The sequence below is a fragment of the Abramis brama genome, assembly GCF_963993115.1.
Source record: "Abramis brama genome assembly, chromosome: 17".
In the NCBI taxonomy this organism is placed as follows: domain Eukaryota; kingdom Metazoa; phylum Chordata; class Actinopteri; order Cypriniformes; family Leuciscidae; genus Abramis; species Abramis brama.
The window spans coordinates 2,816,419-2,832,825 of NC_139979.1; the positions used below are offsets into that span (position 1 = coordinate 2,816,419).

The 16,407-nt window shown below is 38.1% G+C and overlaps 3 protein-coding genes across 4 annotated transcripts in view; 1 reads left to right on the top strand and 2 right to left on the bottom strand.

Annotated features, from left to right (window-relative positions):
- Positions 1-16,407, top strand: part of iglon5 (IgLON family member 5) — a 236,897-nt gene that overhangs the window by 210,855 nt on the left and 9,635 nt on the right. The window lies entirely within an intron of this gene.
- Positions 2,571-8,281, bottom strand: LOC311067234 (free fatty acid receptor 3). The gene is made up of 2 exons (XM_084088963.1): positions 8,245-8,281; positions 2,571-4,856 (listed from the first exon to the last, which is right to left on the bottom strand). Exon 2 carries the CDS (start codon positions 4,789-4,791, stop codon positions 3,814-3,816), a length of 978 nt encoding a protein of 325 aa, XP_083945089.1. The 5' UTR covers positions 4,792-4,856; positions 8,245-8,281; the 3' UTR covers positions 2,571-3,813.
- LOC311067233 (free fatty acid receptor 2) overlaps positions 11,847-16,407 on the bottom strand; it is a 32,566-nt gene continuing 28,005 nt past the window's right edge. For both annotated transcript variants that reach the window (XM_084088962.1, XM_084088961.1), the window contains one exon: positions 11,847-14,810. In XM_084088962.1, coding sequence (XP_083945088.1) covers positions 13,799-14,782 — 984 coding nt within the window. In that variant the 5' untranslated portion in view covers positions 14,783-14,810 and the 3' untranslated portion in view covers positions 11,847-13,798. The remainder of the gene's footprint in view (positions 14,811-16,407) is intronic.

A 16,407-nucleotide genomic window follows, 5' to 3' on the forward strand; every position in this document is an offset into this window, starting at 1 on the left:
CAATTCAAAACTAATAATAATAATTGTTTTAATAATAAATCATTATAAAATAAAAACAATACAAATAAAACATTTACTAAAAAAAAGATTATTTGACGTATTTGTTTAACTGCATTTCATGTGACCACAAATATCAGAGAACAGTGATTATGCAAATGTGTTTTTAAATTATTGAAATAATAATTATCTCACGTGGTATATCAAATTAATATTTTATGTCGAAAGGGTTCGGCTGGCAAAAAAGAGTTTGTGGATCCCTGATCTAACAGATCACCTAAGACAACTTTGTTGGTTATAATGGGAACAAAAGAGATAAACACTGTATGTATCCGGTGTAGACAACATTATACTTTTATAATGCGGATATCAATATAGGGTGGACAGTAAGACGAAGACATTGCATCCCATTTTATTTCACAGGAACTGTATATATTATAGTTTTTTTGTGTTTCTGTTTTAACCTGTGATGACTCATGGAAAATCTTTGTTCCATGCAACTATAATTCATCTCTTCAACTCCTGAGAGACCCACACACTCACACACACACTTTCTTTTTCTTTCTTTTTTGAAGAAGCAAAAACCCCAATGAAGTGACTGGAAGCTTGAATCTTCTTAAATTGCGGTCATTTGCTGGGCGGAGAGTATTTATTACTGCAGGTGGACAGGTAATGGAGCTGATGGAAAATGGAAATCGTTTATATGATGTATAGTGGTTAGATCCTGAAATAAAGTCGACAGCATTATGAATCTTGTGCGATGCAGAAACATTATGAAAATTAGATGTCTTAAACAGAACTGGTGTAGGAGATCCGAGTTAAATCAGATGCACAGAGAAAACAATTTGCGTCTGTAAAATTAACACTTGACACTTTTTATAACTTCAAGGTGTGCACACTTATATTCTAGAGCCAGATTGATGATAATCATCAAAAGAAAGTTTTGTGAACTTCTGTAACACTTTACAATAAGGTTTAATTTGCTAACATTAGCACTACATTAGTTAATGTGAACTAACAACGAACAACACTTCTGCACTTCTGCATTTAAAAAAAAATAAAAGTTGCATTTGGTAACATTTGTTAATGTTAGTTTGTAAATGCTAGTCCACAGTGCATTTATAAAGATAATACATGCTTTAAAAATCATTGTTCATTGTTAATGTTAGCTAAGCATTAACTATGTAAACAAACAAAACCTTATCTCTTAAGTATCATCTGAACTTCTTGTGCAATTCTTGAAAAGTTCTCAAGAATTTTCTTTAGAACATCATCATTTCTTTTGTAAGGCTTTGGCATGGTCAATTTTACTTTTAATTACCAATCCTTTAACCCTTTTTAAATAGCAAGCACCTTGCAATAAGTTTTTAAGTGTGTGAAATGTTTTAATGGCATTAACCGTCATATTAGAATTTACTTGTTAGATTATAAAATATAAAATATGTGTTGCTAATGTTATGCTGTGATGCTATTTCAAACAACCTAATAAATGCATTAAACATCTTACCTTTGGATTTAAGACAAGTTGGGGGTGATCCTAACTTTAAGACTAACTTTAAGTTTTATGAAAAAGGACTTTTACATTTATTCATTAAGCGAACGGGTTTATTCAAAATATTCTTTGGTTAGAAAATAAGAAAATAGGGTAACACTTTATTTTACAGTGTCCTTGTTACATGTGTTATATGTACTTACCGTAGTAATAACACTAAATTATGCATAATTACATGCAATTGACCCTCAACCAAATCCCAATCCTACCCTAACCCTATAGTAAGTACATGTAGTTGCTTAATTACTCGGTACTTAAATATATAATTACACTGTAACAATGACACCTTAAAATAAAGTGTAACTGAAAATAGCAGTTAAGGATAATTTTACTATTCTTTTAATCTGATCCCTGATGTTTTGTACAGGAAACATCTAAAAGCTGAAGAAGAACAAATAACTGGATTTGTTCAAATCTCTAAAAGTGCTTCAAGCCTTTGAAAGACACTCAAAATATGTTTGAAGCTTTTATTGTATATTGTCTGTGAAATAATGAATACTTATTGTAGATGCACAGAAATTCTGATCACAATTTCCATGACATGGTGCATTTGTTGGTGGAGACTGACATATTTTGAATAAGTTGGTCTGAATGAGCTCTAATATTGGCCAGAATTTATGTCGACAGTCAAACGTCTGGCTATTGCGAAACTAGCAGACCTGAAATGAGTGAAAACCAGAGCACTTGTGTATATGTGATGAGTCAAACATCCTTCCACCTCGCTCTTTATTATTACAGAAATCGCCTCCAAACTAGAGCAATAACTGTTTATATCAACACGTTTCCCGAATGATGCTTATAAGGAACTAAGCCAAGCGTTTCCCACATGTGCTCCTGCATCTGTACATATACACTCCTGCCTGGCTCGGTAGTCAAAGACAATAACCTTCTGCAAATATTTGTCGGGTTTATAACAGTGAAGCAAGTTTAGTGGTTAATAGTTATTACGGCCGAGAGGAAATATGCCATAAACTTTTTATTGTATAAGCCAGGATGAAGAAATACTCCAGATGATTCCTTCTGGCAGTCGTGCTCTGATCTTACAAACAATGTTTTATTTAATGACACTTCTTACAGGCTCTTAAGAGAACCTGCTTTTCATCAATATGTACAATAATACATTTACATTTTTTATTTACATATATACATAATGCATTTAAAGGTGAAGTGTGTGCATTTTGTGCCACTAGTGGCGACAAGTGGAACTGCAAAAATAATAAAAATGCTTTCAAACAAACAACTTAATTTAGATGGTCCACTTCAGACATTTTAATAACTATAAGAAACTTTGCAACTACATGTCACCTAACTCTCATTAGAGTATTAGTAGACTGTTAGGTTAGGGTTCAGGTTAGTATATAAGTTGACATGTAGTTGTAAAGTTACTTATAGTCAGTAGAATATCTGTTGTGGAGCATCAAAATATTGTGTTAGCAGATATTAAACAGACAGTCTATTAATACTCAAACAAACAACTTAATTTAGATGGTCCACTTTAGACATTTTACAAACTATAAGTAACTTTGCAACTACATGTCAACTTGCAGTCATTTAGTGAGATCATTAAATTTAAATGAATTAATCAGCTCATAAACATACTTTATCACTTCGGGGGAAAAATTGCAATAACCCATTAAACATGAAACAATAATTTCTCCTTATATCGAACCTAGGGTTCTAAATAGAACCACACTGAACCTTGCTTCACTTATTTCATCATTCATTTCTGTGGTTTTGACACTTCCTGGACACTGAAAATCATGCACCTTCGATCAAACACGTATCACAAACCATCAGACAACCACATCGTCAGTTCCCAGACAAGCATCAACCTTAGAGGTGAAAACCCTTTTAAATATATTTACGTGACAGTGTTTGAGTGCTGCTATTCTGGTGACCTTCATATGACTGGCGAATCCTTCATCCCAGTGATCAATGTCCTCATACTGCGTTCTGTTTATACTGAATAAAGTCAATGATGACACGTTTGTTATTAGGATGAGCTCACACTTCGGATGAATAAACACTCTATGTACAAAAGGAAGTTTATCCTCTGTTTGCCGACACTCAATTCAGTCCCTTTATGTACACACAAGTCTAGCCACCGTGTTTTCCTTTTCCTACTAAGATAACACTCTACACGTGAGTTGTGTTGTTTTCGGATTCTACGTCACCTCCGTCATTTTACCAGGAAGAAGAGCAATGTTTACCCAGCATGTATTTGTGTACAAAAATAATTCCACTGACCTAAATAAAACTGTTGGTCAAAGTGCGTTTGTGACGACCTGTGGTTTCGGGAGGCTGTCTTTCTCTGTTTCAGGAGGCTTCTTCTTTGAGCTCCATAGGATTCGTGGGCATTGGCACCAGCTTCTACCCCAAATGCCCCTCACCACCGCACTAAGTGTGTTTCTAAAGGCCGCGGAGGTGAAGTAAAAAATAAACGGGTCCAAGCAGGCATTAAACGTGCTGAGAAGAAGAGCTTTGTCTCTCCAAATTGGGTTTTTCTTTGTTATGAAGCCAACAACATGGGAGACGTTGTAGGGTCCAAAACAGAGCGCAAACACCAACAACGTCCCCAAAGCCAATCCGATCGCTCTCAACTTTCTCCGCCGGCCAATGTTCGGCAGCCTTGAGAGGATGCGGATGAAGTTTATGTAGCAGAAGCTGCAAATAAGGAAGGGAACGCAGAAGAGAACGATGCACAACTCCAAACGCACGGGCAGGAGGATCTCCAGCTGAGCGTCGGTGAATCCCTCGTAGCAGACGTTACGGGATGGCGGGACCGTCCCGGACGGGTTGTAGTAGGGCACGATGTAGACGATGCTGAGGTGAAGGATGGAAAACACCCACATGAAGATGCTGGCGAACACGGCGTATATGGGTCTTCTCCTTAGGGAGTGTTGGATCGGGAACGCCACGCCAAGATAGCGCTCCATGCTCACCGCGGTCAAGACAAAGGTACTGTTGTAGATGGTCATGTAGAAGAAAAAGCCAGACAGTGGACACAGAAAGTAGTCAATATTCCATTCCATTTTATTGGCCACTTCTTGCATTTTAAAGGGCAAGAAGATGAGGAAGAGCAAGTCTGAGATGGTGAGGTTGAGGAGGAGGATGTCGATGGGAGACGGTTTCCTCCAAACTTTGCGGCTAAGCGTGTAGAAGGCCAAGACGTTGGCCGGGAAGCCGGTGATGAAGGTGAAGATGTAGACGGTGAGACACAGATTATAATCACAGACTTGCATGGTTGCTCTGTTCCATACGGTCCACGGGAGAAGGAGGCCTCAGTGTTGAGCTGGATGTTTCAGTCCTAAAGTGTAATTAAAAATGTGAAGTTTAAAGTCAAACTTATTTGTATAGTGCTTTTCACAATATACATTGTTTCAAAGCAGCAGTATAAAGTATATATCGCCCATACGCAAGTATACTGTATGTATGCTGATACATTTGGTAATACTTATACAGTGAGGAAAATAGCAAAAGTATTTGAACACCCTGCTATTTTGCAAGTTCTCCCACTTAGAAATCATGGAGGGGTCTGAAATTGTCATCGTAGGTGCATGTCCACTGTGAGAGACATAATCTAAAAAAAAAAATCCAGAAATCACAATGTATGATTTTTTAACTATTTATTTGTATGATACAGCTGCAAATAAGTATTTGAACACCTGAGAAAATCAATGTTAATATTTGGTACAGTAGCCTTTGTTTGCAATTACAGAGGTCAAACGTTTCCTGTAGTTTTTCACCAGGTTTGCACACACTGCAGGAGGGATTTTGGCCCACTCCTCCACACAGATCTTCTCTAGATCAGTCAGGCTTCTGGGCTGTCGCTGAGAAACACGGAGTTTGAGCTCCCTCCAAAGATTCTCTGTTGGGTTTAGGTCTGGAGACTGGCTTGATATGCTTCTTACAGAGCCACTCCTTGGTTATCCTGGCTGTGTGCTTCGGGTCATTGTCATGTTGGAAGACCCAGCCTCGACCCATCTTCAATGCTCTAACTGAGGGAAGGAGGTTGTTCCCCAAAATCTCGCAATACATGGCTGGTCAATGACTCTTTTCAGGTCATTGACCAGCTCCTCCTGTGTAGTTCTGGGCTGATTTCTCACCTTTCTTAGGATCATTGAGACCCCACGAGGTGAGATCTTGCATGGAGCCCCAGTCCGAGGGAGATTGACAGTCATGTTTAGCTTCTTCCATTTTCTAATGATTGCTCCAACAGTGGACCTTTTTTCACCAAGCTGCTTGGCAATTTCCCCGTAGCCCTTTCCAGCCTTGTGGAGGTGTACAATTTTGTCTCTAGTGTCTTTGGACAGCTCTTTGGTCTTGGCCATGTTAGTAGTTGGATTCTTACTGATTGTATGGGGTGGACAGGTGTCTTTATGCAGCTAACGACCTCAAACAGGCGCATCTAATTTAGGATAATAAATGGAGTGGAGGTGGACATTTTAAAGGCAGACTAACAGGTCTTTGAGGGTCAGAATTCTAGCTGATAGACAGGTGTTCAAATACTTATTTGCAGCTGTATCATACAAATAAATAGTTAAAAAATCATATATTGTGATTTCTGGATTATTATTTTTTTTGATTATGTCTCTCACAGTGGACATGCACCTACGATGACAATTTCAGACCCCTCCATGATTTCTAAGTGGGAGAACTTGCAAAATAGCAGGGTGTTCAAATACTTATTTTCCTCACTGTATATCCAACTTTATATAAAGAGAGAGCTGGGCGAGTTACAATTCCCGATGATATAATCAATCAAGCAGTTGAGATTTGCTATATAGCCTAGTATATATCGCCCTACGTAAGTATACTGTGTACTGTAGTAAAATGAAGTGTACTATATATATATATTTATATATATATATATATATATATATATATATATATATATATATATATATATATATATATATATATATATAAGGCTGATATATTTTGTGACTAAATTAACAATCAAGCAGTTGAGACTTGCTATATATCACCGAAATTGAGATTCACTATATTATATATCACCCTACATGAGTATACTGTATATATATGGGGTGTAACGGTACATGCTTTCCTCCCGAACCATCATGGTACAGACGTCACGGTTCGGTGTATACAGTCAGATGACGAATACAGTCAGTCACAGCTGATCCACACTCCAATCCAGAAGGGGGCATGCTGTAATGCAATGCTGTTTGCTAACCGCCACAACAGGGAAAAAAGCAGAAGAAGAAGAGACGATCTATGCACCAACCCAAAACAAGAGTTCAGATGGCATGTATGAGCTTGATAGTAGCCTATACATTGAGTTTAATTTTTGTGACGCGCTCCACAAACTTCACGGAAAGGAAACCGGGACTGTAGAAAGCGGCATCATGTTTGTTTTCTTTATTTTACAAAAGCACAATGATTTGTTTTTATTGTGATTGTGCACAAATAAAAACAGACCTTTTACAGTTTCGAATGACGTCTTACTCTTATCTCTATGACCATAAATGACCATAAATAAGTTGTTTCCGCTGTTATAATTAGACAAAGTCATTTGGCATTGTGCCGATTTGTGTCATGGAAGTCTCACTACTACAGTCCAGTTTCAGAAATATGCGTGTCCTGGAAATATGAAGTCTCAGGTGCCACTTCACTCGCTGTCTCCTCGTGGAAAGGTGAAGTAGGCTCTTTTTCTCCTTCTTGCTCAAGCGTAATATTAAACTTTGTGCATTCGCCATTGTCACCCCATATTAATGAACTCTCACGCGTAAAGAAAATGACAGTGTTGACTATGCACAACACATTAATCAAACCAACAAATTTACAAACCCCTGTTGCATTTTCCCGTGCAGCATTGGTCAATCTATCAATTAGAGTAACAAATCAACAATTCCTTCATTTTTAATTTTAAGCAATCAGGAATCTAAGAGGGCCAGACATGTAAATGTACCGAACTCATATCGAACCATGACCCCAAAACCGAGGTACGTACCGAACCGTGACTTCTGTGTACCGTTACACCACTAATATAAAGTGCTGAGTGAGAATATCATAATCTAGGCAGTTGAGATTTACTATGCAGTATCTAGTGCTTAATGAGGGTGCACTGTATGTACTGTATGTGGATAAAGTTGGATATAATATATATCCAACTTTATATAAAGATCTGTGGGTCAGTGCAGTTTAAATGAACCAGTCGGTAACTTCGAAGACATTTATTGGCAGGTTCAGGTGTGTTTAATTAGGATCACAAAACAGTAGACCTCCAGGAGCAAGATTTGATACCCGGACGTAAACAGAGCTCACTGTGTCAGTATAAGAACTGTAAAACAATAACTAGGCGCTATAAAACTATTAGATATGATGACCAGGCCCAAAAGGAATCTGCGCCGACAGAAAACTCAGCCAAAAGATCAACAAACCCCTTATTCCTTGCATAGCCTAAATATTTTGTTGAATATGATGATTTAAAAGCACTCTTGGCTCAGTTCAACATGTTTTACTATGTTTAAATTACATTGCATTGCACAGATTTCCTAGAGATTATCCTCACAAATAATGACACACTGCTACCAAATCTACAGGAAGTATTAAAACATAGTTCATGAAGAAAGCAAAACAGTTACGCAAGCATCAAAAAGTGACAATCACGCAATAAGGGAACAACTTAAAACGATCCCTGCTTTTAAGTTAAGACAAAAAGACGAACTCACCGCAGAGCAAAGTAGACCTCTCGGCTGTGCTTCTCTATTGACTCTCTCTTGCTTTTCAATAGTGACTATGGTCTGAATCCTGACAACTTCCGCACCAGCTGTTTGCTTTCCATTTTCAATATTGGACACTGATAAGGGAAAATTAATAAATGAGGACTGGATCCAACCCGGCGTACTCCTCACGCAGGCTCTGGCGCTCTATGTGCACATGTGAGCACATCTATGCAGTCTTATCGGGATTTATACTCTTCCAGGGTGTGTGGGAGATGTGTTTAAAGATGATAGGTGTGCGCTTGCATATGTGAGAGTCACTGGGAGTAATGAATCAGTCTGGCCTCTCCTTCACTTTAACACTAGGCATCGAGGCTAGAGCCTCTCAAAGCTAAGCACTGGACTGCATTTACAATCCAAAACATCCACAGAAATCGAATGCGTTTTAAAAAAAGATAAGGCTGGGAATAATGCTGTATTCTATCTAAAGTTGGATGTGGGATATTCCTGCCTGAAATGTTTTATTGGTTCCATAAAGAACCTTCAACGTCCATGGAACCTTTCTGATTCACAAAAGGTTCTTTGAAAAAGTTCTTCACACTAAGAAAACGGTTCTTTTTAAGAATTTGTTCACTGAAAGGTTCTACTACACTCTTAAAAAATAAAGGTTCCAAAAGTCAAGAATCCTTGGGTTCTATTTAGAACCCCATTTTCTCCTAAGTGTGTATGTTGCTTCAAATCAGCAATACAGGTGATGTTAGTTTTGCAGGTGTTCGAATGTAAACAAAGACGTATCCTAGCAACCAAACTGTAAAGGATAAACAATTCAATGCAAGCATTTATTCTACAGGTGTATGATTATCACCAGAGGATCGATTACAGTGTTTTACACTCCTGGCTCTGCAATCGGCTCTGTCTGATCGGGGTAGTTTTATTGCTTAAAAGTGAACATTTATCATCGGCTATAACAATCTCCCTGGGTGCCACCATGTTTGCGTGACGATATACTTCGCCATCTTGGTGAAATCAGCCTTTTCTGTGTTCATTTGCACTGTTCCAAGTAGGAATTTGGAAATCTCAATTGTCCATGTCGAATGGAATACAGCAGAAGTTCACTATCAACAAGTCTTTCAGGTCTATCCTCTATTCAGTAGCTAAAATCGTGGAAAATCCCAGTTGTCCCCCTAAAGCAGGAAATTCAGTCCTTTCACAATCACGTGCAATACACTTTACTACATAGCAAAAAAAATTGATTGCATAACAATAAGTGATTCATTTAGAGCTGGATCTAAAAACACCCACTAGTTCCCTCATTCATTGATAGCTATATTGGGAAGGAATGAGTCAGCAAACTTGAACACTAAATTAAATATAGCTCATCCCAGCTGGTCAGAGTTCAGCTATAGAGAAGAGATGACGATGCATCATCATTCATGCCTAATGCATTGATTAAATCATCAGAAAAACATAATTTGATTAGACACATAAATGTCATCATTCACCAGATTATCTTTAATTTATTTTAAACACCAAAAGGCCTGAAACAGATACATTTCTACATTTTTAACTGCTGAATAATGGACAAAAATTACTTAAAATTATTTTGTAAACATACCTTCGTAAACCCAGGGTCGGTGCGGGACGCTGCCTCCACACATCACATACACACTCCACTTTTTGGCCAGTTTCACGGGATTGCGCCTGCTCTCCTTCTCCTCGGGAAGCTCCTTGTGCTTTACTTTGTTTCCAACCTCTCACTTCAGTACCAAAGAATAAGTGGTCTGCCTATCAAAAAAAAGAAGGTAATTGCATGCCAGAAAAAGAGAGAGATGGATGATAATTTTACTGCACAATACAAATCAAGTTAATCATGTATTAAAAAAGCATTTGTCGTCATTGGAAAGAGACAAGGAATGTTGTGACGAGGGAGGCTCACTAAAGCCTATTGACTCTTGTGAATTATAGCGACGTCTGCACATGTCTGATATAAATCCACTGACAATAACATATACCAGCGAGCAGCCGAGTGATAATGTCTTTTGTGACAACCACTTGCTGATCATTTATTTTCTAGCAAGGCATAAATATTACATTGAACATTTATCATGATTTAGGGTTACACATATCATATGCATGTCTAACAATGCCATGCATTTTTCTGTCCTTCAAACTGAAACGATGTAAAAACAGCATGCACTGACTTTTTAATTATTTTATTTTTTTCCAGAGTTAGTACATCTGTTCAGACTTCATAGCCTGTTTAAACAGAATAGCTTAGTCATGTTTTCTTAAATATATATATTTTAACTTGATGGTTTGGTTAAATGTGCTGCATGCATCAGTGAAACGGGTGTCTTGAGTAATCACAGAACTTGACTGAAAGTGATGGTGACGTGTCATTATTAGCCAACACATTATTAGCCAATCAGAGGACTTTGAGGCGCTTTCTGCCAGTCAGTCATTTTCGAGTTTGCTTATGAGGGTGAAATTTGGACTGCTCAATCTGGAAGTCAGCAATATGGCTAACATCACTTACAGCACCTTTAATGTAGCCACAACTGTTAAAAAAAATGTTCACCTTAAAGACGTAAGTGTTTGTGCTGTCCTTAAAATGACAACTGGGATATTTGATTAAAATTTAAAGGGTTAGTTCACCCAAAAATGAAAATTCTGTCAGTAATCACTCTCCCTCATGTTGTTCCAACCCCGTAAGACTTTCGTTCAAATTAAGATATTTTTGATTAAATCTGAGAGCTGGCTCACTCCTCCATAGGCTTCTATGTTATTGAAACTTGCCGGCCCAGAAAGTTAGTAAAGACAATGTTTAAAATAGTCCAAGTGACTACAGTGGCCCAACCATAAGTTTATCAAGCAACGAAAATACGTTTTTGTGCGCAAAAACAAACAAAAATAATGACTTTATTCAACTCTTCATTTTCTTCTGTGTTTCACGTAGTTTCACTGTGTTTCTTCGGTGTTTCAGTGAGTTCACGTAGTGTAACAGCGCAGCGCTTCTGGGTTGTACATCAGAACGGAGGCTCACTATTGGCCGACGCTGGTCATGTGTGTGATGCGTGTGATGCTGGCCTATAGTGAGCCTGCGTTCTGACGTACAACCTAGAAGCTTACGGTGTTGGAACAACATGAGGGTAAGTAATTTCTGACAGAAGTTTCATTTTTGGGTGAACTGACCCTTTAAAGCATGCATTTTTAACATGCATACAGAACACTCATGAATTATATTTGTAGAAAGCAAACGGGTGTCTTGAGAAACTGCATAGATGGTGATGTGACGTCATTATTGTTATGGACTTTGAAGCGTTTTTTTTTCTTGTCAGTCATGTTTGCCTTTGCTTATGAGGGTGAGATTTGGATGGTTTAAGTCTGGTGGAAGTCAGCAATATGGATAACATCACTGACAGCACCTTTAATGTAGCCACACACAGTAAACACATTTGTTGTTTCAACTTAAAAAAGTGTTTGTGCTGCCTTAAAAGTTTAGTCAACTGAAATATGAAGTTGTAGTGACAACTTGGAAATTTAAGTTGACTAAACAACAATAGTATACAGTACAGAATACAGAAAGGGAATTATATTTGTAAAAAGCAAGCTTGTTTGCATATTTTTATTCAGTAGAAATGACACATGAAGGCATGAAGGAAAATTGGCCGCAGCTATAAGCTTATATTATCTGTTCTTGCATAAAATAAAGAACAACTGAATAATTACATATTTACATGCAAAATAACAGTAATATAAGCATCAAAAATATTTAATTTCTTAAAAAGAACACACATTTAAATCTTTACATGCAAAAAAAAAATGCAAAAAAGTATTCTCCTTATTAAATCATTCAAGGTGTGAACAAAAAAAAAAAAAAATCAATAAAATTGTACAGAAAAAAAGCAAAATATTAGCATTTTTTTTTAAATTATATAGTGTCAGAAGAAAAGTTAATAAAATGTATTTATTAGCATTCACTGAACTTTTCAGCAATTTATTCATACAGTGAAGTTTATGCAGAACCGATTTTAAATGATAAAAATGTTAAAACATTCAGTTGGCTTAAAATGTGATTGTTTGAACTGTCAAAGTTTTTATCCTGACCAGCCACGACAGTGACTATGACAATGATAATCTCAGGTACTGATTATGTGCTTTATTTAATGTTAAAAGGGTTTAATGTGAGTTTGAACATTATTTTGTGTGAAAGCAAAACCTCAGATCTTGAAAATGAATGAAAGGAAACAAGTACATTCAAACCGTGAACTCTGTGTGAACTGTGAACAAACAAATGTATTCAATGACAAAATTGTATCATTCATTTATTTTTAATAATGTTAAAAAGTTATAATTATGAATTTGATTATGTGCTTATGTCCATATAGCGACTGCAGTGAGCTTACAAAGATACTCCGCCCACATGCTCTCTTCTGATTGGCTGTGATATTTGATTAATGTCACAAATTGCTGAAATCTTATCCAATCGCGTATAGTTAGGACAAACATAGTTAGGACACGGTGCAGATCAATATTGAACAGTGCATTAAAAAAAAAAAACATGGTGCCCGTACTAGGCTGCTTCACCAGGAAGACTACCAAGGTCAACCAGCTTTACTAGAAAGTCCAAGTTGAGGGCACGTTGAACACAAATAGATGCAAAAGTAATATTATACAAGTAATACAAGTCGATAGAGTGCAACAGTAGGATTGCGAAAAGGATTTCTCCATTGGGAAATTGATTTTAAACAACCTTTAAAGACAGACCTGCTGTGAGATACAAGGTTGTTAATCAGTGGCATATGCTTTTGTTGAAACCATCCGTTCACATTATTTCAGCATATTTTTTTAAATAATTGTTTAACAGCTACACTGGTGGTGAAAAACTACATTACCCATGATCCTTTACAGAAAAATACACCAATCAGAGTTGCAGCAAGCAAATGGTGCCAAAAGAGCTTGCGGTACATACATATATATGCATATTGCAATATATGCGTAATATATGCATATTTTCTATGCATATTATGCATTACACTTAAAAAATATGGTTTTAATAGATATAATCACCTTTAAGTTAATAGTTTTGTATTTTTCCATTGCCTTTAATTCGACTGTCATTTGTAATGCTTCAAAGTTTCTTGTATCTTTGTCTTTTTGTCCGATTTTTAGTTATTTTATTTTTGCTTTAAATCAAAGTTTGTAATGCTGTGATTCACCTCGTAGCTTGATTCATGACATTTAGTGCTTTAACAAAGATATTTTTTAAAAATCCCTATGGAAAACATGAATGGAAAAAATACTTCCGGAAGTATAAAAAAATGGGAGGGTAACAATGTACTCTGATAGCAGTCCATTATACAGGTCCATTAAGCTGATGCCATCCAGTGGCACATCAGAATTACAGTCAATTGCTTTGGACTGATCAGCATGTGCTAGCATCGCTTGACTGCAGTCAGAAGAAAATACAGAAAAATACTGGCTTATATGGTGCTCTTCTTCAGTAGATACCTCAAAGATTGAGTCTCAAATTCATTGCATTCATGCAATCTAGCTTATGGTGTTACAGGGAGCTGTCGGTCGTGCTCTGAGTTTTCTCCTCAGTACTCGAACAGCTCAAGAGAGGGCAGTGGAAAAGCGAGCGGCAACAGGGCATGAGCATCCGCCTCGTCAACTCCTTCAAGACGTTCTTAAATGTTCCTCTGAGTGCCGAAGACGAGAAGTAGAATATGAAAGGATCGAGGCACGCATTAAACGTGCTGGTGAGCAGAGCGTACACCCGCCAGTCGGGGCTGTAGTTGCCCACGTATCCAACCACATGTGAGATGTTGTAAGGCATGAAACAGATAATGAAGACCAGAAGCGTTCCCAACGCCATCCCGATGGCTCTATATCTCCTCTTGGCGTTGATGTTGGGCAGATTGGAGAGGATGTGGATGAATCGGATGTAGCAGAAGCAGCAGATGAGGAACGGCGCGAGGAAGAGCACTGCAAAAAGCTCCAGACGAACCGGCAGGAGGATCTTGAGCTGTTCGACACTGAATTCTTCATAACAGGTGTTACGCATGGATGGATCGGTGAAGTTGGGATTCGAATGGTCGTGATATTGCATGATGTAGACGATACTACAGTGCGCCATGGAAACCACCCAGAATATGGCGCTGGCTATCACAGCATTTCGAGGGTTGCGTTTCAGCTTGTATTTAATGGGGAAAGCTACACCCAGGTATCGCTCCACGCTGATGGCCGTCAGGTGGAAGGTGCTGTTGTAGATGGTGGAGTAGAAGATGAATCCCGACAGCGGGCAGAGGAAGTACGGCATCGTCCATTTCATGTTGGCCGCCTCCACCATGCGAAACGGCAGGAAAAAGAGGAAGATCAGGTCAGAGATGGTTAAACTGAGTAACAGCACATCCATCGGGGTGGAGCGCTGCCGCACCTTCCGGAAGAAGGTGTAAAAAGCCAAAATGTTGGCGGGAAGGCCTGTGATCAACGTGAATCCGTAGACACCTAACACCAGGTTACTGAGATCCACCGACCACACCATTGTCACTGTAGATGCCAAGTGTGCAAACCTGAACGAGAAAAAGAAAGATTTCATTTAAGATAAGCATTTTAACCTTGCATGCAATATCAAAAGCGCACTACAAGAAAAGCATGTCAATAGTTTTAACTGCATAATTGCAAGATTCAGACTCCCGCGCAATATTGCATGCTCACGAGAAACTGTTGCGCTTTCTCGAGAAACTATTGCGTGCTCACAAGAAACTATTACGCGTTCACAAGAAACTATTACGCGTTCACAAGAAACTATTGCATGTTCACAAGAAACTATTGCATGATCTCAAGAAACTATTGCGTGCTCACAAGAAACTACTGACTGCTCGCGAGAAACTATTGCGTTCACGAGAAACTATTGCGTGTTCACGAGAAACTATTGCGGTTTCTCGAGAAACTATTGCGTGCTCACAAGAAACTATTACGCGTTCACAAGAAACTATTGCGTGTTCACAAGAAACTATTACGCGTTCACAAGAAACTATTACGCGTTCACAAGAAACTATTGCGTGTTCACAAGAAACTATTACGCGTTCACAAGAACCTATTGCATGTTCACAAGAAACTATTGCATGATCTCAAGAAACTATTGCGTGCTCACAAGAAACTACTGACTGCTCGCGAGAAACTATTGCGTTCACGAGAAACTATTGCGTGTTCACGAGAAACTATTGCGGTTTCTCGAGAAACTATTGCGTGCTCACAAGAAACTATTACGCGTTCACAAGAAACTATTGCGTGTTCACAAGAAACTATTGCATGTTCACAAGAAACTATTGCATGTTCACAAGAAACTATTGCGTGTTCACAAGAAACTATTACGCGTTCACAAGAAACTATTGCATGTTCACAAGAAACTATTGCATGATCTCAAGAAACTATTGCGCGCTCACAAGAAACTACTGACTGCTCGCGAGAAACTATTGCGTTCACGAGAAACTATTGCGTGTTCACGAGAAACTATTGCGGTTTCTCGAGAAACTATTGCGTGCTCACAAGAAACTATTACGCGTTCACAAGAAACTATTGCGTGTTCACAAGAAACTATTGCATGTTCACAAGAAACTATTGCATGTTCACAAGAAACTATTGCGTGTTCACAAGAAACTATTACGCGTTCACAAGAAACTATTGCATGTTCACAAGAAACTATTGCATGATCTCAAGAAACTATTGCGTGCTCACAAGAAACTACTGACTGCTCGCGAGAAACTATTGCGTTCACGAGAAACTATTGCGTGTTCACGAGAAACTATTGCGGTTTCTCGAGAAACTATTGCGTGCTCACAAGAAACTATTACGCGTTCACAAGAAACTATTGCGTGTTCACAAGAAACTATTGCGTGCTCACAAGAAACTATTACGCGTTCACAAGAAACTATTGCGTGTTCACAAGAAACTATTACGCGTTCACAAGAAACTATTGCATGTTCACAAGAAACTATTGCATGATCTCAAGAAACTATTGCGCGCTCACAAGAAACTACTGAGTGCTCACGAGAAACTATTGCGTTCACGAGAAACTATTGCGTGTTCACGAGAAACTATTGCGTGTTCACGAAAAACTGTTGTGTGCTCACAAGAAACTACATAGTTCATGAGAAACTATTGTGC